This window comes from Ursus maritimus, unplaced genomic scaffold (assembly GCF_017311325.1).
Source record: "Ursus maritimus isolate PB19 unplaced genomic scaffold, ASM1731132v1 scaffold_11, whole genome shotgun sequence".
Classification (NCBI taxonomy): domain Eukaryota; kingdom Metazoa; phylum Chordata; class Mammalia; order Carnivora; family Ursidae; genus Ursus; species Ursus maritimus.
The window spans coordinates 43,874,781-43,898,933 of NW_024423453.1; the positions used below are offsets into that span (position 1 = coordinate 43,874,781).

The 24,153-nt window shown below is 40.5% G+C and overlaps 1 protein-coding gene across 6 annotated transcripts in view; it reads left to right on the plus strand.

The window, feature by feature from the left end:
* GUCY1A1 (guanylate cyclase 1 soluble subunit alpha 1) overlaps positions 1–24,153 on the plus strand; it is a 68,287-nt gene that overhangs the window by 27,117 nt on the left and 17,017 nt on the right. For all 6 annotated transcript variants that reach the window (XM_040626388.1, XM_008685529.2, XM_040626385.1 and 3 more), the window contains 6 exons: positions 6,872–7,240; positions 10,779–10,840; positions 14,460–14,518; positions 16,113–16,822; positions 18,379–18,864; positions 22,869–23,012. In XM_040626388.1, the coding sequence (XP_040482322.1) occupies positions 6,986–7,240; positions 10,779–10,840; positions 14,460–14,518; positions 16,113–16,822; positions 18,379–18,864; positions 22,869–23,012 (1,716 nt within the window). In that variant the 5' untranslated portion in view covers positions 6,872–6,985. The remainder of the gene's footprint in view (positions 1–6,871; positions 7,241–10,778; positions 10,841–14,459; positions 14,519–16,112; positions 16,823–18,378; positions 18,865–22,868; positions 23,013–24,153) is intronic.

Genomic DNA, 24,153 nt, shown 5'->3' on the forward strand with positions numbered 1-24,153 from the left:
CAGAAATAGCTGCAGGAAATTGTTTTATATATTTCAGGAACAGAATATTGACATGTTTATCAGATTTCCTTATGACCTACTGTAAGTGGTAATGATATTTAATTTGAAGACATTAACTGCATGTATTCAAATTTGAGTGATAATCACACTAGAAAGTCTTAAACGTAGAGATTTAGGATTATAGTCTCAAAGGTTTTGCTCTTTAGTTATAAAACATTCTGTGAACATTTTGATATAAAAACTGAGAATCTTAGAGTTAAAATCTCCCTGCTATGGACTATACTAAACTCTGCTATTACTTCAAAGATGTCAGAGAATTGCTCCCAGTTCCAATGAAAAAAAGATTGTGAATCATATTCACCTTATTTTTAACAGAGAATTAATACAGTTTAGGGCACCTGGGTGGCTCAGTCGATTGAGCCTCTGACTCTTGATTTCAACTCAGGTTGTGATCTCGGGATCCTGGGATTGAGCCCCATGTGGGTCTCCATGCTCAGTGGAGTCTGCTTCTATCCCTCTCTCTCTCTGCCCCTCCCCTCACACTTCCTCTCTCTCTCTCTCAAATAAATAAATAAATCATAAAAAAATACAGTTTGTTAAACTATAATTATCAGTATTAAATATAATTAATTTTATAATTATTATTAAACATAAGTTGTATTATTAAACATAATTGTTTGGTGAGGCAGTTGCCATCAGGGGAGAGGGGATTTCTGGCATTTTGGTCCCTAGAACTGAGGTTGCCATTGCCCTTAGAGTTAACTTCTTTGTTTTGGGAAGGTTGACAGTATGGGCTCTCTAGTTACAAAAATTCAAGGTAAGTACCCTTCACTCTTAAATATAGTTGGAAACATCTTATACTCGCATGCAGATGTGGTCTTGGAAGGTGAACGCTCTGTTCTGTAACATAAACTGGAGTCAGCTTTCCCACATCTGGGCTTTTGAAGAAGGAGAAATTACTTTCCAAAAGGAGATTTTAGCAAGAGAGTTGGAGCACGCGGACTCCCACAAGGTGTTATGTAATAGTGAAAACCCAAATTCTGGGCCCAGTTATGATTGAATAACCAAAGTCGTGGGAAATGGACTATGACTCTTTTGATTGCTCTCCATGGGCCCTAGAGTCTTTTCTTCGCTGTGGTATTGAGAATTAAAGTCAGAGGAATATGCCCTTGCTGTCCTTCAACCCCCATATCCAGTCCGTAGCTAAAGGCTGTAGATTCTCTATCTGAAATACTTCTGGAATTGACCCATGTTTTCATGCTAAGGTCATTATTTTAGTGCAACCCAGATCAGCCACCTGTCCAACTCTGACACGTTTCTCATTCTCCGTTCCAAATAATCCTTTAAAAATACAATCTGATCTATTCACATTCTTACATCTAGGTCTTTCAGGTTGTTGCTCTTAGAATAGTTTTTCTTTGTTCAACAAGGTTTAGAGAGCCCTCCACAATCCTGACCTCTGCTTGTCTCAGCTCCCTCCACCATCACCTTGCTCTTCCCTGACCCCATGCTCTAGCCATGCTGGAATTATTTCAGTTCCTAGAACATGGCTAGGTCTGTGTTGGCCCCGAAGCATGCTGTTCTGTTTGGGACTCTCTTTACCTGGGTAAGGGTCACAGCTCAACTCAGATGTCTCTTCCTCCCGGGACTGGGTTTGGATCCCTGATTTACACTCCAAGAGCACTCACTATGCCCTTCCCCTTCTGCAGCACGCGTCACACATGGAACTGATGTGTCAGAAGTAGTTCTCCTGCCAGACTGTGAACTCCAAGAGAGCAGGCGATGTCCTTTATTCACTGCTCTGTCCCTGTGCCTGGAAGAATGCCTGACACGTAGTAGGCCCCACTGCAAATACCTGTTGAATAGAATGAAAAGTGAATGAAGTAGAAGTATCAAAGAATCTGTGGGAGTGGAGATTATGAAAAAGGAAGAGCAGATGGTACTTGAGAGAATTCGTCAAGTATGTTAAAAGCCAAAAGTTCGTGAGCTTTAACTTTTCAGAGGTCATCGTGTCACGGTGTCAATAACGCAGTGGAAGCAAAAGCCAGGGAACTGTAGACTTAGGAATAAATTATTTTTTAAGAAAGTGAACACAGCACCTAAGGCCTGATCTTTCAAGAAGTGTGACCATAGGGGGACCTGGGTGGCTCAGTCGTTGAGTGTCTTCCTTCGGCTCAGGGTATGATCCCAGGGTCCTGGGACTGAGCCCCACATCAGGCTCCCTGCTCTGCTGGGAGCCTGCTTCTTCCTCTCCCACTTCCCCTGCTTGTGTTCCCTCTCTTGCTGGCTCCCTCTCTCTCTGTCAAATAAATAAATAAAATCTTAAAAAAAAAAAGAAGTGTGACCATAGAGGGATCAGGGATAATGGTAAAGCTAGGGAGCCATCATGAGGTGAAAGAGTCTGACATTGGCTGGCTTTTTTTTTTTTTAACTTAGTCCTGGAGTGACTTGGACATTCTTACCAGTTTTTCTAGTACTTTGTCCTGCTTTCCTGATATATCACAGGGGAAAGTTCTATAAATATTTCCCACTGCAAAATGAAAAACACATTGTAAAAGGCTGACTTATGGAGTTTTATTTAATTTTTTCAATTTTTAAAGAATAAGAACTTTTTAGATTTCTGGTCTACCTGAAAATTAAGGTTGACACCAGTTTACGAAAATGGTGACGAATTGTGCTGCTGTATGCAAACTTTATCCTCACTAAGGCACATTTTGCTTCCAAGCTCTCTTCTCCTTTCAGCTACTCTTAAAAATTATGACTCTGGAATTTTTTTTTTTAAAGATTTTATTTATTTATTTGACAGAGATAGAGACAGCCAGCAAGAGAGGGAACACAAGCAGGGGTAGTGGGAGAGGAAGAAGCAGGCTCACAGTGGAGGAGCCTGATGTGGGGCTCGATCCCATAACTCCGGGATCACGCCCTGAGCCGAAGGCAGACGCTTAACCGCTGTGCCACCCAGGCGCCCCAAGACTTTGGAATTTGATCTTACCACACTTATATCTCTTTCACCACAGATTTTGGCCTGGCTAGGTGCTAGGCCTGAAATTGGACATTGGATATAACTATTTGTTTCTACTATGCAGACTTAGTTCTTAGACTCCTCCCCCTACCCCAATTTCTAATTTGAAATCTGCTCTTTAAGACCTGCTGTTGTAAAAGAGGTTTTTTGTGTCAGAGTCCTTATAAGTTGTTTTCTCTCAGGTCTTTTTATAAGTAAAACAAGATTTTTGTGTGTAACTCTGGAGTTGAAATGACAGACAGCCCCCTTACTTGAACAATCATGCATCCTGCCTATTAATAAGAGGCCCATCGCTGGGTCATTATTCTCACCATAGCAGAGTTAATCACTTACTAGTAAAAGGGAGAGAGCATTCAATACATTGGAAGGCTGTTTAATCATCAACCTTGGGGATGGCAAATACCTCTCCGAGTTTCTGAGAACATATATCCCACTGCTCGCCAAGGCCTTGTCACCAAGTTTATTACTTTAATTAATTTGTTTTTCCCTTACGGTGTTACTCCCATTTCTACAACCAGCTGTGTACCGAGTTCAGCCACTGACGAAACCATTTCCAGAGTCACTACTAATGTCACACATGAAAATCATCATTCGTTTAGCTGAAGAACGTATTTTGTATTCCTAGCAGGCAAACACAAGACAAACATAGGTTTCCAAGGTATCAGCACTGAGTGCATCTGTTTCGTAATGTAATTTCATCAGTTGAGCCGATGAAGAATGCTAATTAGCTTGTTTATACATATGTGATTTAATGAGACTAAACACTTAACTGATCTTAAAGTAAGCACAACTTGTTTCCTGTTGCTGTTTTTACTTAATAAAAAACAGTGTTAGACACATTTTCTGGAAATTACAGTGCTGTGCAATATAAGAAAAGAAAGATTTTCAGGGTTGACTGGTCTGTTTTATTTTTCCGCAGTGAGATTGAATAGGAGGCTGAGAATCAAAATATTGGGTTTGGGGACAAGGGGTGAAATCCAACATTAATGAGAAGGTTAAACTTAGTGGGAGGTTTTATCATAAACAGTGTTATGTCAAATCTTTAAGTCCCAAACTAAAATTCTGCTATGTACCGAAATAACTTATTTTAGGGAGCAGTTCTATACCTTCATCGGATCCAATCTAAAATCTTCTATTTTTTTTTTTTGAGCTCTCTTCTTCTAGTTATTATTGTTATCTTTTGATATAATTGAAATCATGGCATTCAGTTAATATAGCTCTTCTTCCTGAAAATTAATATAAAATAATGGTATTATGATTTTTATAGTTGTTTAATATTATCTAGTATGCTGTCTTTTTTTTACTTTCAGGTTGTACAAAACTGGATCCCCATAGGCTGCTATATTTTGAGGGCGGGGTGGGTAGAGGAGATGAGGAAGTAACTCTGGTCCCATAGGCAGAATTATATTTGTATTAAAATGCTTCAGTTAACCTGCTCATCTTTCTGTAACCAGCGATCCGCAAGCTATGGCTTGATCCAAATCAATAGGGCTAATTTGAGGGCCAAATCCACAGCCTGTTTTTGCAAATAAAGTTTTATTGGAACACATCCATACCATACTTTGGTATATCAGCTGTGGTTGCTTTCATGCTGCAATGGCAGGAGTTAAGTCGCTGATAGAAACCCACAAATTATCTGAAACCCACAAATTAGCTGAAATTGTCTACTCTCTGGCCCTTTACAGAAAGAGCCACTGTCCACTGATCTAAAGCATGTATGAGGATGGGAGTTAGTGAATAGTAATAGTTACATTCAGATGCAGTAAAGACTGAGAAACATATCTTTTCTCAGAATTGAATCTGAAAATAAATGTGGTTGAGAGCCTGGGATTTTTAGGTCTTTCAGACTCTGAGTAACCATTCCCCCTATTACCAAATTACCTTTGGGTCACTCAGTAACCTGCTAAGAGAGCTCCCTATTCTTTTCTGGCAAAAAACGTTGTGGGGCGCCTGGGTGGCTCAGTCGTTGGGCGTCTGCCTTCGGCTCAGGGCGTGATCCCAGTGTTCTGGGATCGAGCCCCACATCAGACTCCTCTGCTATGAGCCTGCTTCTTCCTCTCCCACTCCCCCTGCTTGTGTTCCCTCTCTCGCTGGCTGTCTCTATCTCTGTCAAATAGATAAATGAAATCTTTAAAAAAAAAAAAAAAGGCTTCTGCTCGTGAATAGATAGGGTCTTCCTTGTGTCTCCTCGAAGATTCATAAATTACATGTGATCACAGATTTGGGGAAAGACTTTAAGTAACAGAGAGTAGCAGCAGCTTCGACTGGCCTGTCAGCATCTGTAATCTTCCCCCATACCTAATAACCCCTGACACTCCCCAAAGGCCATCAGACGACGAGTTTGGCTACCTTATTTGTCGCAGTTCAGAAAACGAATTGTCCGTTGTCCTAAACTTACTAGAGAACTTATCTGTGACAAATTACAAGCTGTTGTTTATACACATTAAGAACATATTAAGAGCATTGAGGCACACAGAAAAGAAATAATTGAACTCCAGTTCTAAAGACTGAAATGTAAGGCTTTAACCTGGATAATTCAACTACTACCCCCCAGCCTCTGAGCAGGAGAATTATGGTCTTTTTTGCTTTTTAATAGAAACTTGTAAGCCATATCTTTAAGTGAATCCTAGTTTATGAACTAAGCCTGATTATGTAGAAACTGGTCTAGGAGTTTGGGTTCATAGAAAATACATCGGCTCTGCTATCACATGGACCTACATTTCAAGCCTAGCTCTGTCACTTTGAAGCCCATCAAATGAAGGAAAATAACCTCAACTGTTGAGCCTCTGGCACATTGGGGATAATAATAATGTGTCATATCGTTGCTGTGAGGCTTAACTGTAAATACAGAATCCCCAGCACTGGGCCAGGCACATCATTGGAAGTAAGTAAACTTGGGCTCTTTTGCACTCTTTTTGTGTTTTTTGATTTTCAAAGAATGGAAACAGTTGGTGATCCCAGTTAATCAAGATCATTAGTGTTGTTAACACTGTGAATTCCCAACCAGACAGCTTCAGTGACAAATGACTATCAATGGGTTGTGGATTGTGCGTGGGGATTCACGGTCACAACATTAACACAAACAAAAGTACGAGGGAAATATGCCGGAATAGCTATGTGTATGATTTCAGTGGGCCTCTGGGAGGAGATGCCTTCTTGGTTTACTCCAGTGTCATCTACATTCAGATCCAGAGACACCTGCAAATCCAAAGGCATGATCTTAGGGATCAGGAGCTCTTTGAAAAAATACTAGTGTTTTTCACTTGGATGATATTTTAAAATTATTTTGTTATTTATAGAAATGGGTATCTTCTTTGGCAGTAATCATTTCAGTTAATCCTTTTTCATCTGAAACTCAGTATTTCAGATCCTATACTTAAGCACCACTACATATATTTTTTTTTTTCCTTTAAATATTGTGAGACACTGGTTTCTGCTATCCTGACTTTTAAGAAAGGACAGCATAATGAGAATGTAGTACTTAGCTCTAAGACATAGATTTATTCTTGGCTTTTGTCATAAAACCATAAAGTTCCACTCTTGTGGAATCAAACTAGACCAAATGGGCTATAAAAATGGAAGCCAATAGTTTGTGGTAGGGACATTTGGGAGAAAATTATGTTCCATTTGAAAAATACTAAAACCAAGTATTTTACTTGTATACTAAAATGCACACCTATTAAAAAAAGATCTTTACCAAATGGTTCATCCATTTTGTAACTGACGTGTCCACGAGAGTTTTCTTTTTACTTGAAAATGACATATAAATGTATGGTCTTTGTGCTTTTCTGGTTTTCATAAGTATACAACATCACTTCTCTTTCTGTTTTGACTTCCTACTACCCGTAGACACGCCAGTCCCCAGTATCCTTGATCTGCTAGTGGCTTCCCTTTGTCAGTCCCACACAAGAAGAACAGCTCACCCAGGGGTGCTCCGTGGCAGGGCGAGGGGCACCGAACACCATGTTCTGCACGAAGCTGAAGGATCTCAAGATCACAGGGGAGTGCCCTTTGTCCTTACTGGCACCTGGGCAGGTTCCCAAGGAGCCAGGAGAAGAGGTAGCAGGAAGCTCAGAGAGTGGCAAAGCAACTCTGGCAATCTGTCAGGATGTCCCCGAGAAGAATGTACCAAGAAGTCTTCCTCAAAGAAAGACCAGTAGGAGCCGAGTCTATCTACACACGTTAGCGGAGAGTATTTGCAAACTGATTTTTCCTGAGGTGAGTACTTACCCTTTTGAGATTTTACTGATATTTTGAAAATCGTAAAATAATATTTTTTAAGGAAAAGAAAATGTAAACACTTGCTTTCTCACCTGCAAGGCTATAATAGATGTAGACTATTTCCTGGAAAGGTATAAAAACACTTCTTGAAAGTGATCACGTTCTTAAATTGTATGTAACCTTCAAATATTTAAGATCTTGAATTCTTTTTTAACAGGATTGTGCATTCTGATGAACTTTATGACTTTGAGCAACTCTTTAGCCCCTCTTATCCTCAGCTTCCTTGTCTGTGAAATGGTAGTAATAACAGGCCCTACTCCCTAGAGTTTCAATGAGCATGAAGGGAATTAATGTATGGCTCTTGCCATACCATAAGTGCCTGGTAGATGTTAGCTATTCTCTTAAAATTAAGTTCCTTGAAGAATAACTTATTTTCTGTCCGTTTTCTTCTAATTCCAAAGAGCATCATATGTTCCCTGCCAATTTGTTGAGATGGGAAAATCTCCCTTTTCCTCCTCCGGTTCTGCGTCTGAAGTCTCTGCGCAAGCCAGACTTGACCTGCTTCCATGAGTCAGAGTCATGGCCGTGTGCTTGCAAATTAGCTCGGACACTTCTTGATATAGCTCTGTGAGCTGCGTAGCCTCATGGCACTTCGAGATTTGGAACACCTTCTGTTAATCCACCTATAAGAGAACCTTGGGGATTGGGCACATACCTAATGAGGTCACATATTTTAGGAATAGAGGGGTATGTGGAGAGCTCCTCTTCCGCTGCAGGGCTAATGAGAAGAGTAGCTGACAAGTTTTCATGATGTCTTCCTCCCTCTGGCGGCGTTCACAGTTTTATATAAACTCACTTAATCTGGGAGGTTGGACGTTGATCTAATCCGACTCCAGCTATAATAATCCACTGAACATTTTTAATTCACCCACCACCACCCCTCTGCTTTGTCCGGAGCACTGAAGAAGCGCAGACTGCTGACTTTTAAAACTTAAAGGAACTTCAGAGGTAATCTTGGTTCATTCCCAGGAGGGACTTAGGGAAGTTAAACGACCTGACTAAAGTCACACAGCTTTCCAAGGGTAGAGCATTACTGCTGTCAGCAGTATGGCTAGAGTGACTGAGAAAGAAGAGACTAGCATTGAAGCTTGAAGATGGAGAAATTAGAATCAACAGAAAGTTGAGGGAACTTACTTCCAATACAACATTAGCACAATAGTGCTTTGGTTAATGGCCTTTGAAATGGAAATATTTCATTATTCTCACCCCACCCCAGTTACTAGACAGCCAGCTTTGGCTGGGATGAGCGATGTCGTCCTTCTCAGGGAGTTGTTTGGCATCATCGTCTGGGAAGTGGTTGGGACTCTCATTTCCAAGAACAGAGTGAGACGCACAGAGACGAACAGATGGTGAGGATAGGAAAGCTGGAAAGCTTCCATGCCTTCCCTGGGTCCTGTCATTACCATGTTGGCTTCATTATCTTGTTGGATAAATTCTGAATTCCTGCCATTGAAGTCAGACACATGTTGGAATCTCTTTTAAAAACATTCTAAATACCAATTCTAAATTATATTTTACCTTTTTTCTTTACTTAGAATAATCTGTGTTGTTTGTGAACTCGTAGGAATAAACATCATAATTTGACTAGAGCATCATATGGAAGGGAAGACAAAGCTATAGGAACTCTAGGGGGTAAAGGGGTACATTTGGCATTAATGACTAGAATTCTGACAACTGAGGGTATTTGCATCATAACAGTAGATGTCCCAGTGCTTGACGTGTTTGGACTGTGGTGATCAGTGTAGCTTACTTCCTCAGCTGTCCAAATGTCAGCATCTTTGATCAAATACAAATTTTTTTTTTACTGATTTTTTTTTTATGTGAACAGATTTAATGTTTCAATTCTATCAGCAACCTAAAGAAGAGACTCAAAACAGCACTTGACAGCATTATAGTTCTTGTTTTAGATAATTAGATTTAACTCCATAGTCGTGGTGTTTTGGGTTTGTTTGAGGGTTTTTTGGCGGGGGAGGGGGCAAGTATCCTTAGCAGACTTAGAGTGGGGAGATGTCATTCCAGAGTAGTCGAATAGAAGGGCCTGAAAAGGTGTTATTGCTCATCCAATGCAAACTGTTCATTTCTGTTTTTTTCAAGAAATCCTAAATTTTTTTTCTGTAAGCTCTATATGCACTTTAAAACTGAAAGTCCTTTCCATAACTCATTTTATTAAAACAGAAGCTTGCTCTATTTTGCTTAACTCTGTTGCCTCACTTGACCAGTGGAAACTGTTAAGAGAGATATAAATAGTTCTTAGGGAAAAAGGAATTTCCCAACTTGGAATGTAACCAGAAAATTCTCCACTTTCCTCTGGGCAAACTACAGAAAGAATCAACAGTTATATATATATACACATATAGATACATATGGTTTTTATAGGGAATGCAAAACATTGGCAGACCTGTTCACCAATGCTCTATCTACGTCCTACTTACCAACTAGCTAGAGAAAACAAGCCGTTAAGAGAGATTAATATATCTTCAGGTATTCATAAAGTATATGGAGGCTTACATACAAATAACTTACAATGTGGGGAAACTCCTGAAATACTCAGAAATCAATAAACGAAAGTAAAAGTATAAGTATTTGATGAAAATGATTAGTTCAAAGAAAGGAGATTAGTATAACTTAAGGTAAATGCAAGATTTGTTTCAAATCAACAATCAGTTGACCTTGGTGAAAGCTTGGGTTTAAGGGATTAGAGAAAGGGGAAAGACAGAGATAGCTCCAGAGTTTTCCAGGCCAGGACATGTAAATGAAATATGAAACATAAATTCCCATTTGTGGTTGAGAAAATCAGCAGGAGGGGCAGAGTGTAGGGTTTGTGAAGAGAACAGGAATTGGCTTGGCTTGAGCCCTGCTAAGATTGAAGCATTGGCAGCACATCCAAGAGGATTTCCTGACCCAGAGGAAGTGGTGCCCACAATTCTTCGTGGAAGACCTTGCATTATCAAACTGGAGTCTTCTAATTGGGTTCCAACTCAGCTTGACCCTATTTGTGGCTCTCAGCGAGACCACCCACAAAGGGCAAAGCCAGTGAGCCACAGCCCACATCATCCAGACTCAAATTAGTCAAAGCTCATTGTTTCTTCCCAGAGTTGAGAAACTTATAGGAAACCAGTCTGTTTCCAAAGCATAAATTCACCACACTCATCAGTAAATTCATCACGTGTCTGCTTGACAGAAACTTCCAGGACAAATGTTTAAAATACCTATCTTCAGGGCGCCTGGGTGGCACAGCGGTTAAGCGTCTGCCTTCGGCTCAGGGCGTGATCCTGGTGTTATGGGATCGAGCCCCACATCAGGCTCTTCTGCTATGAGCCTGCTTCTTCCTCTCCACTCCCCCTGCTTGTGTTCCCGCTCTCCCTGGCTGTCTCTATCTCTGTCGAATAAATAAAATCTTAAAAAAAAAAAATACCTGTCTTCAAGTAAATTATTGTTTAAGGGAATGTTTACAACTTTTCTTTTCCATTTTTAGTTGGAGCGGCTGCACCTTGCACTTCAGAGGACATTGGCGAAACACCAACTAAAAGAAAGCAGGTAAATCGAACCACTTGAGTTGTGTGAACCTCCCGTTCCACTTACTGATTCCCTGCAAACAGCCACCACTTAGTGAATGCATTGACCCGTTTCAAATCACTGTGGTGTGCGAGGAACTGGACTAAGGGTTTTTAATTGCCACTAATCTGAAAGTAAGTGCATTTATTTTTCAGATTGAATACATCCCTGAGCTTAGATTTATATAAAATGTTCAGGACTTACAGCTGTTTAGGAAAAGGTAGAACTGAGTCTCAAGCCTGGGTTTTTCGGGAGCCCATGATTTTAACCATGTTGCCGTATAGTATAGGGCAGCTTTGAACAAGCCATAAGGCCTATTTCCTACAAAGAGGTAATGTCAATACTTCACAGGTAAGGCAGGGATCCCGGGTGATCAGTACAGACTCCTGCCAGAAGGTGGAGCAGGGTCTCAGCGCGGGGGCTGCAGCAACTCCCGCACACGTTAAAGTTTCAGCGGCTGCATCAGGAGATTGAAGAAGAATCGAAGTAGGGAGGGTGGTCAAAAGGGAGGGGTTGACTCAGGGGGCTTGAGGCAGCAGCTGTTTATCAATCCTGGGGGAGGACGTGTTTCTGCATTTTCATAACCAGCTGGTTATTTTTGTGCGCACTGACAGAATCAGTTCCATTTATACCTTTTTCTTGCACTCTGTCTTTGAACATTTTTAAGGAAAGCTTTCTATAAAGCGTTAATATATAAGATTTTTTTAAAAATCTGCTTTATAGAGTTCATTTTTCAAATATATCTTGGCACATTTACTGCTGGCGGATAATTTGATTGGCCTTGTTTTTGATTCCTTGGAATTCTCAAGGATTATTTCATTTGTAAATAATAGAATAAATACTTGGGTTCAAATGTGCAGAATTGAACACGGCAGCTTTGCAAACCCACACCATAGTGAGGAATATTTTAGACATTCATTCATCTATTTCTCATGAGTGGATTATCTGTCCTTAATTTTCCCTGTTGACTAACTGGTCCAAGACTGCAGGCAGCAGGCAAGCCAAGAAGGGGTCAGGAAGAGTCCAGAAGGAGAGAGTGTGAATCTATGTGTCTGACAGAAGCTTTGTTTACACAAGTGATATGAAAAGCATTCCAGAATGCCTCTGACCTTAATTCTCAGTCAAGCTGATAAGATAGCCAGAAGTCATTGTAGCCACGCTACTGTGTCTGTCTGCTTAAGACCTTGGCAGCCAGTTGGCTCAAAATTCATTCTCAGGGCTTCGTGTTCTGAAATGTTCCTAAGCTAGATGCTGCAGGGGTTCAGTTAGGTTGTATTCCCAGGGGTGTATCTCTTTAAAAATACCTCAAAACTAAAAAAAAAGAAAAGAAAAGAAAAAAAAATTTTTTTAATTCTGAAAAGTTTTTTTTTACCACTTCCTTGATTTCTTAAAGAGCTGATCATACTTTTAAATTGTGCTAATGATAATTATTCAGTTGTTGAAATAAGATGACAAACCTTTTTTCTCATGACTGCCTGCTGATATGCTAAATGGCTTCTCTCTGCTTTGCTTTTTTAGTTCTTGGATATATTTTTCATTTCCTTTTCTCCCCCATCTTCATTTTGGAAAGTCAGCTGCCATTTCCACTGCTCTCAGCCTGCCAACCACTGAACATAACTTTTTTTTTTTTTGACTGTTTATTATCTTATATGATTTGAAAAGCAAAAAAAATCAATATATTAAACAATAAACTGTCCCCAAATGAAGACTGGAGCCCCCTGCTCCCCACCTTTTAAGTGAATGAATTTCAATACAGTCATTGTGATATCTTTTTGGGTTGGTTTCACAGAGCGCTTTTGCTTTGTTTCTATTCCTAGGATCTTTTGATCACATCATTATATCTGTGCATGGCTGGTGTGTGTGTGTGTCTACAAGCACACACACATCTGCTGGCACATATGCAAGCTTAGTCCTTTTGTTTTTTTGAAGGTAAAGATAGGGGACTTATTTTTAATTGCATTATGTGCTGTTTGGACTAAGTTTTGCACACATCTCATATCACAGGTGCAAGGAATTGGCAGAATTAGTGTTCCCTGAGCAGAAATTTTCTCATTCTTTGGTAAAACAAAACAAAATAGAAATTGCTTAAATGAGAAAAATAGGCAAATCTGAAGATGATTAATATAAAATAATGTATAACAAGAGGTTTGGGGATATCTAGACTCAAACTAAACATAAAATTATATAGTGAGCCTCAACCAATTTAGATAAGAAAGTATTTCTACCTAGCATTTTAAAAAATTACAAGCAATGTACCTTTATGTGGTAAAGTAGTGGACTGAGCAGTTTTCCTTCTTGAAAATATTTCCTTTTGAAACTTCTCTACATGTATTGTGTTTCATTGAGATCTGTTTAAAATTTAGATTTTTGCCTGCTTGTAAACTTGGCTTATCTAATGGCAAATTGAACTACAAATAGAACCTTAGGTGTCTTTTAACTTGTGTTAGTAATTTGGCCAATTTGGTCATAATAAGTCATCGGTATTAGAAATCATAAAAAAAAAAAAAAAATAAGGCAAACATGAATCAATAAGTCATCCAGTGGAAATAACCAAAACTTTTTATCAGTCAAAATATTATCAACTTCTATGCTACAGAAACCACGCAGTAATTGAATAAAGAATAGATTTCTTTAATTACTAATTTTGTACACATAGCTCACTATAATAATGCCTGCGAGATAAATATATAGAACCTTAAACTCAGAAGCAAGATATGCTAGGTATTTGCTTTAGAAAAAAGATAGTGGGGATGCCTGGGTGGCTCAGTCGGTTAAGCATCTGCCTTCAGCTCAGGTCATGATCCCAGGGCCCTGGGATGGAGTCCTGAGTTGGATTCTCTGTTCAGTGGGGAGTCTGCTTTTCCCTCTGCCCACTTCTCCCTCTCCTTCTGCCTGCTGCTCCCCCTGCTTATACTCTCTCTCTCTCTGTGTCAAATAAATAAATGAATAAAATCTTTAAAAAGAAAAGAAAAGAAAAGAAAAAAGACAGTGAAACATAAAAAGTGAAATCCATCAATGAGTAAATTTTTCCTCTTCCTTGTGTTACCAGAAAAAACCTGGTGGATTTATGACCATTCCCCACCTGGCCATTTCATACTTCTGGTCCCCTGCCAGTGTAAACCTCAATAGTATTAGCCCAAGTAAAGTTAACTTAAAAGGTAAATATGCTTCAAAAAATGATGAAACACTCCAAATCAGGTATATTTTGGGGTTGCACATGTCACTGCTCCTTTCTTGTAAACTTGATAGTCAATATTTGCCTCCACAGAAAAGGCAGCTCAGACTATTTTCTGTCGTCATGTCTGTATGGACATCTTCTGATTAGAAGTTGTAGCATTCATGGGGCGCCTGGGTGGCACAGCGGTTAAGCGTCTGCCTTCGGCTCAGGGCGTGATCCCGGCGTTGTGGGATCGAGCCCCACGTCAGGCTCCTCTGCTGTGAGCCTGCTTCTCCCTCTCCCACTCCCCCTGCTTGTGTTCCCTCTCTCGCTGGCTGTCTCTATCTCTGTCAAATAAATAAATAAAATCTTTAAAAAAAAAAAAAAAAGAAGTTGTAGCATTCATTTGTCAGTTTATAATTGAAGATATTGATATATTTTCAGGAAATCTTTGGAAAGAGAAGACTTGGAAAAAATAATTACAGACCAAGCAATTGCAGCAGGTAATAGAATTGTTTAAGTATATGTAATTAGGGAGTAATTATACCTACAAAATTAATATTTTTCCTACGAACTAATATTTTCTATTAGTAAAAAATAGTTATCTGTAGAACTAAAATTTTCTCCTAAAATATTCATATTTATTTTTTGGTGACTTCCAATGGGAAGTATTCAGTATTATGTATTGTGTTAATATAAAGAATAATTCTTTTTCATGCAGTGTATTTTTGTTTGACCGAAAACATTTCCTCTTCTTTATAATGTTTACTTGCTGAGACATAGATAAAGCTGCATGGGAAGCTGACTCATAGACATTTACATGCTTTGGCCTTGAACTTACCTAAGTATTCCTCACATATGCATGAAAAATTTTACTCAACAAAGTAAAATAAAGAATTTTTTTAAAGGTTGGAAGCAATCCTGGGAAAAAGGATTAACATTGTTCTCATATTAATAATTAGTTTGAGGGAAGCAAGTAGATGAATAACTTTGTCATACTGTCCTTTTCAAAGTTGAAGGACATGGACCAATGGGTTAAATCTTTCTACAGGTACAAGTTATTAAGAATTTAGTGATGATGATGACAGTGCTGACTGACATACTGAGCCCTTCCTGGGAGCCCGGCACTATTCTAAACATAGTCTCTCCACATCACAACAGTGCTATGAAAAGGGCGCTATTGTTTTTCCAAATTGCAGATGAGAAAAAAAAATGATACACAGAATTTAAAGAATAAAGGAGATTAGGGAAGGAGAAGTTATAGGAAGTAAATAAATACCAAACAAATATTCATTCAGGTAACGTTAAGCAACAAGAATTTTGTTTTGCCAAAAAAAACCCAAAAAAGCAAAAAAACAAGCAAACAAAAAAAAACAACTTAAAAATGACTTTATATCATCTCTAGAGAAAAATGACAAAATTGAGTTTCATGACCGGTGATTTTAAATTCATTCTTATCTGACATTCCTACAGCTGGAGGCCCTCCAGGTGGGACAGTGCCCCCTTGTCAAGATGTACTGTTTGTCATTAACATAATGATGGGAGAGCTTTTTCTGAAATGAACCTGATTCTGTAATACTGATTGTTCTTTTGTAAGATCAGTCTGTTCAGGGAGATTAAAAATTGTGTATTATACTTAATTTATCATTCTTTTGTAATTACCTGATGGGGAATTTTTGTTTGGAATCTCCAGAGTTGTAGAAACTCATCGATGTAGATAATCTGAATATAGATGGTTAATTTTGGTTGAAACTCTTTTTACCAGCCATAAAGGGAGCTAAATCTTCAAGTCAAATCATGTTAAAAATAGTAGTAACCATTGGGGCCCCTGGGCAGCTCAGTCAGTTAAGTGTCTGCCTTTGGCTCAGGTCATGATCCCGGGGTCCTGGGATCAAGCCCCACGTCGGTCTCCCTGCTCAGTGGGGATCCTGCTTCTCCCTCTCCCACTCCACCTGCTTGTGTGCTCGCTCTCTCTCTCTCTCTGTCAAATAAATAAATAAGTATTTTTTAAATTTTTTAAAAAAATAGTAGTAACTGTACAGCTCTTCCAAGAATGATAGAGTTGATGTGGCAGAGAAATGTGTTCTTTGCTTTCAGGAGTTCCAGTGGAAATCGTCAAAGAATCTCTTGGGGAAGAGCTTTTCAAAATATGTTATGAGGAAGATGAACACATCCTAGGTGTGGTTGGAGGAACTCTGAAAGATTTTTTAAATAGCTTCAGCACCCTTCTGAAACAGAGCAGCCACTGCCAAGAAGCAGAAAAGAGAGGCAGGTTTGAGGACGCTTCCATTCTGTGCCTGGATAAAGATCATGATTTCTTGAACGTGTACTATTTTTTCCCTAAGAGAATCACATCCCTGATTCTTCCTGGCATCATTAAGGCCGCTGCTCGCGTGTTGTACGAAACCGAAGTCGAAGTGTCACTCCTGCCTCCCTGCTTCCGAAATGACTGCAGCGAGTTCGCCAATCAGCCCTATTTGTTGTACTCCCTTCATATCAAAAGCACCAAACCATCCCTGTCTCCGGGCAAACCCCAGTCCTCGCTGGTGATTCCCGCTTCCCTCTTCTGTAAGACGTTTCCTTTCCATTTCATGTTTGACAAAGACCTGACAATCCTGCAATTCGGCAATGGCATTAGAAGGCTGATGAACCGGAGGGACTTTCAAGGAAAGCCGAATTTTGAAGAGTACTTTGAAATTCTGACTCCCAAAGTCAACCAGACGTTTAGTGGAATCATGGCTATGTTGAACATGCAGTTTGTCGTCCGCGTGCGGCGGTGGGACAACTCTGTGAAGAAATCTTCAAGGGTAAGGAAAATGTCACGGTAGCTGGAGTATGAGAGAAATCATTCCTTAAGGACTAGAAACAAAGAGGTAAAAAGATAGGCATCACTTCAAATGTTTTGATAAAACATTTGTTTAAGACAATTCTAATTTAATTTTAAGACTTCAAATTATAAATTTGAAACAAAATTCTTTCTTCATTCATTTGCTTTCTGCTTTGATTCATTACTTTACAAATATTTATTGGATGTGGTCTACCTTTTAAAATCCTCTCAGAGTATTTCATAAACCGAATTAGATAAATATTTATATAAAAATATGTTTTCAATCATCATCAAATAGCTGGCAGTTTGGGGTAACAAGAGGCATTATTCTGCAACAAATGAACAAAAACGACTATTTCTTAGAGGAGACAACTAAATGGATTTTTTAATCAATATTTAAAAGACATGGAAAAGCAATAACTGCTTTAATTGTTAGAGAATGTTGTGGGGGGTTCTTCTCATGGTAGAGAATTTGGAGAATCATTTAGTCCAAGGAAAGAGTTTGCAAAATCATAGTTGATGGTACAAGCAAAGGTCATATTCAGGCTTACGTGCATCTAACTTTTAAACGTGCATAATTCCGAGATGGGCAGTTTGTTCCCCAAATGAAAACAGTTTTACCACTTTTTATCATAAAAGCAATGTAGCTAAAGGCTCAAAATAGGTAATACTTAAAGGTGTTCATTTTTTGTGTGAAACAAAACAAAATACTGCTTGCCACTTCCTTTTTCTCACTAAACAACCCATTTCAGACATTCTTCTATGTCATGAAGTCCCATTTCCCTTTTCCAAAGGCTGTATGGAATCCCACTATATGGTTGTCCTCTACTTAATTTAACCTGCCCCCTACTGAAGGATATTTTGGTTGATTTTGACTCTGCTGCGGTGAACACACTTAGACATATTTGTTCTCACTCATACAGTAAACCAGGATGATCGGCCGCTCACATCTCTCAAGGCTTCCCCGGTACAATCCTTTACACTATCTGCTACTATTAAAAGAAAATAATAGGAGGGGCGCCTGGGTGGCTCAGTCGTTTAGCATCTGCCTTTGGCTCAGGGCGTGATCCCGGTGTTCTGGGATCAAGCCCCACATCGGGCTCCTCTGCTGGGAGCCTGCTTCTTCCTCTCCCACTCCCCCTGCTTGTGTTCCCTCTCTCGCTGGCTGTCTCTATCTCTGTCAAATAAATAAGTAAAATCTTTAAAAAAAAAAAAAAAAAGAAAATAATAGCAGAAGCATCAGCATTCCCCCTAGTGAGAAAGCCTCGAAGCAAGGATTTTTTTGCATGGTTTATTGAAAATCATGATCTCTATGTAGTTATTCCAATCTAGCCGTTCCTCAAATGTCCACATGCATTTTAGAATGCACAGTAAATCAGAACTATAAGAAAGCATACTGTTCCTTTTCAGCAGGTAGGGAAAAAATCGAGTTTAAACATAATGGGATCCTCACTGTATCTTCTGCCTTTTCTTTTGTCTCAGAAAGGTGTTGGAAACTGAAATAACCACGACAATGGGTTTGCCTTTGCTTCCCAGGTTATGGACCTCAAAGGCCAAATGATCTACATTGTCGAATCCAGTGCCATCTTGTTCCTGGGGTCACCCTGTGTGGACAGATTAGAAGATTTTACGGGACGAGGGCTCTACCTCTCGGACATCCCGATTCACAATGCACTGAGGGATGTCGTCTTGATAGGGGAGCAGGCCAGAGCGCAAGATGGCCTGAAGAAGAGGCTGGGCAAGCTGAAGGCCACCCTTGAGCAAGCCCACCAAGCCTTGGAGGAGGAGAAGAAGAAGACGGTGGATCTCCTGTGCTCCATATTTCCCTGCGAGGTCGCGCAGCAGCTGTGGCAAGGGCAAGTTGTGCAAGCCAAGAAGTTCAGTGACGTCACCATGCTCTTCTCAGACATCGTGGGGTTCACAGCCATTTGCTCCCAGTGCTCACCCCTGCAGGTCATCACCATGCTCAATGCGCTCTACACTCGCTTTGACCGGCAGTGCGGCGAGTTGGATGTCTACAAGGTAGGGGTGGAGGAGGGCCAGGCCCGTTGGACAGGCAGAAGTCACTGAGACAAAGTGTTGCAGCCAGGACCCCAGAGTTACCTTGCAGATGAAAGGCTTTCTCTGCAAGCCGCATCCTGGGAGCAGGCATTGTGTGTTAATCACGTGGGTGTGCTCCAGCCAGAAATAGCTCCGAAAGGGAGATAATTATTCCATGAAAGGACTGCCCCATTGTCTTCTCAAAGAATAAGCATAGAATGGAGGGGTGATAGGCTGAGTGGAGGATGGGGTGTAGGACCCGGGAATGGATACAGTTTAAAAGTCAGTAAATGGGAACAGATACAGTTTAAAAATCAGTGAACGTGACACTTGACTGTGGCAACTGAGTTGAATTAGCAAGCATGAGATGATTCCATATTAATTAATTAATGGTCTCACTTATTAATGAGATAATTGTATTGGGAAAAATTAGCCTCTGTAAAAGTACAGAAGAAACATGAGTAGTATACGAACTATCTTCAAATAGATTAACTCAATATAGAGTTGACATGGTACTTTGCATGGCTAAGAGGAAAGAACACTGACTTATAAGGCATTATTGAAGAGAGGCCAGAGGGCAGAGACGTTGGTGCAAACAGAGGCCTGTCTTCAGATCTTGTTCTCTACTTGCTTTGTAAACTGGAAAAGTGAAAGCCTTCCGCATTTCTTTTGTTTGTTTTTTTTTAAAGATTTTATTTATTTATTCGACAGAGATAGAGACAGCCAGCCAGAGAGGGAACACAAGCAGGGGGAGTGGGAGAGGAAGAAGCAGGCTCATAGCAGAAGAGCCTGATGTGGGGCTCGATCCCATAACGCCGGGATCACGCCCTGAGCCGAAGGCAGACGCTTAACCGCTGCGCCACCCAGGTGCCCCGCCTTTCACATTTCTAAAACAGAGGAAGTAATATCCACTTACAGAGTTTATATGCATGAATAACATACATTATGTCCCATAAGCTTCATGAACAGGCCTGTTGCAAAGATGATGGTAAATAGTATCTGTTATTCATGATGCAGCAGATTTATTGAACACCTGCCACATACTGGGCATCATTCAAGGCATGGGGAGGCTCAGTAATTATCCCTAACGTGCGCTAGCTTTTTTTTTTTTAATGTAACTTGATCAGCCATAAGAGAACTAATGAAGTGATTCTGTGTTTCTAGAATTAAAATCTATTTTTTATTAATTTTAAGTCTTTTGCATTATTTTAGCCACTCGCATTAAGAATAAAGCATCCTTCTCGTTTGTGTGGCTTGGATCACCTTTTAGTTTGCCATATACGATCTGGCATTTTGGAGATTCCCCCAACATGAAATAAATACATTATTTTTTTAAGATTTTATTTATTTATTTGACAGAGAGAGAGGTAGCGAGAGAGGGAACACAAGCAGGGGGAGTGGGAGAGGGAGAAGCAGGCTTCCCACTGAGTAGGGAGCCCGATGGGGGGCTCGATCCCAGAACGCTGGGATCATGACCTGAGCCGAAGGCAGACACTTAACTACTGAGCTACGCAGGCCCCCCAAAATAAGTACATTATTGAGGAGAAAACAAATATTACTTATGGGAATACATAAGCCTCTGCTTTGTTCCAATCTAGATGCTCGAAATAAAACCTTCCTTTAAAAAATTTCCAGCAGGAAATTCCAGACAGAGCCATGATCCCCTTGGGAAAAAAAAAAAAAAAAAAAAAAAAAAGAGGTCCGTGTATAATTACTGATAAAATAATTGGCTTTAGTTAGGCTAAGCTTGATGGCCTCTTGTGGAATTTACTCTATTTATTTGTAGATAGTTTCTGTCTTGACATTGTCTCCTCTCAGAACTGTTGAGAAGAAAGTCTCGCTCTCCCTGGCAGCTGCTGCGATTGCTAGCAGAGGCAGTAGCCCTCTTCTACAAATGTCGACTTGTTGAAACTAAAACGGTTCAGTTATTCCAATCAAGTATTCAGAATCTGTGCCCCTCACCGCGGGGATAGTAGCCACAGAGTTCTGTGGTTAATCCAACCACAACCCAAACTAGATAGTGAATCATCAGCTCTGTCCTTATTTCCACCTTCTCTTCACTTCTGATTTTGCGTGAAAATACCTGGAGACAGCTCTGAATAGATCAGGAAGGGTCTTCGCCAGGAGATAAATGTAAGATGCACAGAATATGTCATCATATGCTCACCTGTGAGTGTGGTGGCTTCCAAGGAATAGTCTAGCTTCCCCCTCACCCCCACCCCGCCACGCCCAGGACCTGTTTGTACCAGGACTTTATTTAATTTCATTTTCTTGTTGTCTTTAGTCTTTTGTTCATATTTCAATGTATTCAGTATTCATTTATTGATTGTTTTAGCAGATATTTACTGTCATCCAGGATTGACCAACCTGAGTGAGAAGATCTCATATGGGGGGGGGGGGTGGCGAGAGGAGGGCAGGGCTGACCAATGCCAGATTTCCATGTGACAAGGAGAATGCCCGATTAGGAACTCATGCATGGGAGGTGCTATGATAGCATAGAGAATAGGCACCTAACACCAAGTAGGAGCGAGGCACCACTTCTTCTGATGAGGTAACGCTTATTGGGCACCTGAGATACGTTAGCCATTATTTTAGGCACTTCTTATATTCATTGCTGAGGAAAATCTTAAAAGAGGCATGGCTGCCTGATTCATTCGTTAGCAAATATACTGGGCACTGGTAATTTAGGAGTTAATAAAACAGACAAACCAAGACAGCTACCATTCTACTGGGGGAAAGAAGGAAAAATGAACAGATGAGTACATTGATAGCATTCCAATTGGTGTGCTATTCTGGATGAAGTTAAGGAGGAGAAGTGCAGAAGGTAAGGGTGATTGCCGTTTTCTAGAAGGCAGCTGCGATAGGCATTTCTCCTGTGGCGATGTTTTAGCAGGCACTGGAGGAAATGAGGGTCCTGCCAAGTGGCCGTCTGCAGGAGATTGTCCCAGGCAAAGGAGTAGCAAGTGGGAACATGTTTGGTATGTTTGAGGGATAACAGGAGGCCAATGGCACTGGGACAAAATGAGCAAGAGGGTGGATGAAGAAATAAAATCAGAGATTAACAGAAAGGTCAGAAGAACTTTGGAGGCATTTAAAGAGTTTCGGCATTGATTCTGAGTGAAATGGAAAATCACTGAAGGTTTGTCTCCCTTTCTTTTTTCCTTTCTCATCTCCATCCCTCCATTCTAGAAGGTTTGGGTAAGAGGAGTGATATGATCTATTAAGTTACAGTAAATATTTAGAGGAGAAGAAAAATGCAATGATTATGATTTGGTGGATTATTTGTGGATTGAAATTAACCCGTAGCTTCGCCATCAGCATCACGGGCAGATGAAAATACCCTGTTACAGCAACAGCAATGACAATGATAACACTTGGAATTTATATAGCAGCTTGATTTTCAACAGCCTTCCAAACACCATTGTTTGACATCTTGATTTCTATACTTAGTGATTGATAGTCATGTAGACCCAATTATAGTTGCTATGAGAATCCTCAAATCCTTTTGAAAAAGTATATTGTTTTAGTTTTATACCACACATTCTTACTAAATTCATATGACATTAATTGAGCAGTGACTGTCCAAACACTCTACGCTAAGAGCATATCAAATCAAGTGATTCCAGGATCTTTAAGCAATTTGTTATAAACACAAAATATCATTTACATTACATCATTTGCCTCTACAGAGCATTTTACATGGTGGTGAGGGGGAAAACGGGTGAAATGATGTGTTGCGTCAGCCGCTAGTCTGGGAGTAGAAGCCGCCTCCTGACGTGCTCACAGGACCACACTGCACTCCAGAGCAGCGCCTGATGTAAGGCGTCTAAACCTGATGAATTTCCTGAAAGGGAAAGCCATTTCTGAGAGGGTCTGATTGACTCTGATTTTCCAGGGGGCCTGAACACTGCGGTTTCTGCTCTATGACATGCACTATCATTCTTTCCGAACTTGCATTTGTAATACGGAAAATCTGTTACGTGTAGGTGGAGACCATTGGTGATGCATACTGTGTGGCCGGGGGATTGCACAAAGAAAGCGACACCCATGCCGTTCAGATAGCGCTGATGGCCCTGAAGATGATGGAGCTCTCTGACGAAGTGATGTCTCCCCACGGAGAACCCATCAAGGTAAGGCAGATCCTATATTGCCCAGCAATGTCATGGAGAGCACGTGCTTATTAATTAGTTATCCAAAGAAGAGTGCATCAGCCGGGGTTTGGTGGCAGAGAGCAAAACCTCTTCAGTTGTTGAAGCTGGAAGATATTTATGATAGGGTATCAAGTGGCTTACAGAATCACCCAGAGGACTAAAGAAGCCATCTATGAATGAAACCTTCAAAACAGGGCTCCCAACGCGGTGCTTCAGAGTCCTTGCTTTTTCCAAGATCAAGAAGTTGGCTCCAGAGCTATCCCACCCCAGCCGCAGTCAGGAAACCGCGGTGTTCGGAAAGCTGCTGCGTCTGTTACTGGCTGCAGAACAGAACTGCACTTACTACAGTTTGAATCAGTAACATGGAAATCCTGCATCCTGACCCTCACCAGATGAGTGACTGGAACCTGGGCTCTCTGCTACTCATGCCATAGAAAACCCAAAGGCTGCCACCACTGTGCTTGCTCTTAGAAGCAGCAGGGGTGCGGTCACAGCAGAAATCCCGGCTTCTAAGTCTCTTGCAGGTGTATCTGATGCACTAAACCGAAACGCATCTTGAAAACGCAAGGGAGTTGGGAACATGTCATTTTTAGTTTTCCAATCCCTGCAGGGGAGGATGTTACACTATAATGAAAATTGACTGCTAATCCACTCCAATATTTTCCAAAGCACATAACACTCTAAAACTTCTAGATTATCTCAGAATAATGTCTTATTGCAGATGAGAAGATGAAATTACCATGCTAGGCATTAATTTAATAAAATATAAGAAGATTACATTTATTTGTCCTCCTTGTAGTGAATCTGCCACTTAAGTTTCATAAAACAGTCCTCAATTGATGACCCTCAGAAATGGGACTTTAAGGGGCGCCTGGGTGGCTCAGTCCGTTGGGCATCTGCCTTTGGCTCAGGTCATGATCCCAGGGTCCTGGGATGGAGCCCCACATTGTCCAGCTCCCTGCTCAGCAGGAAGCCTGTTTCTTCCTTTCTCACCTGCTCATGGTCTCTCTCTTACTTTCTCTCAACTAAATAAATAAAATTGAAGGAAGGAAGGAAGGAAGGAAGGAAGGAAGGAAAGAAAGAAAGAAAGAAAGAAAGAAAGAAAGAAAGAAAGAAAGAA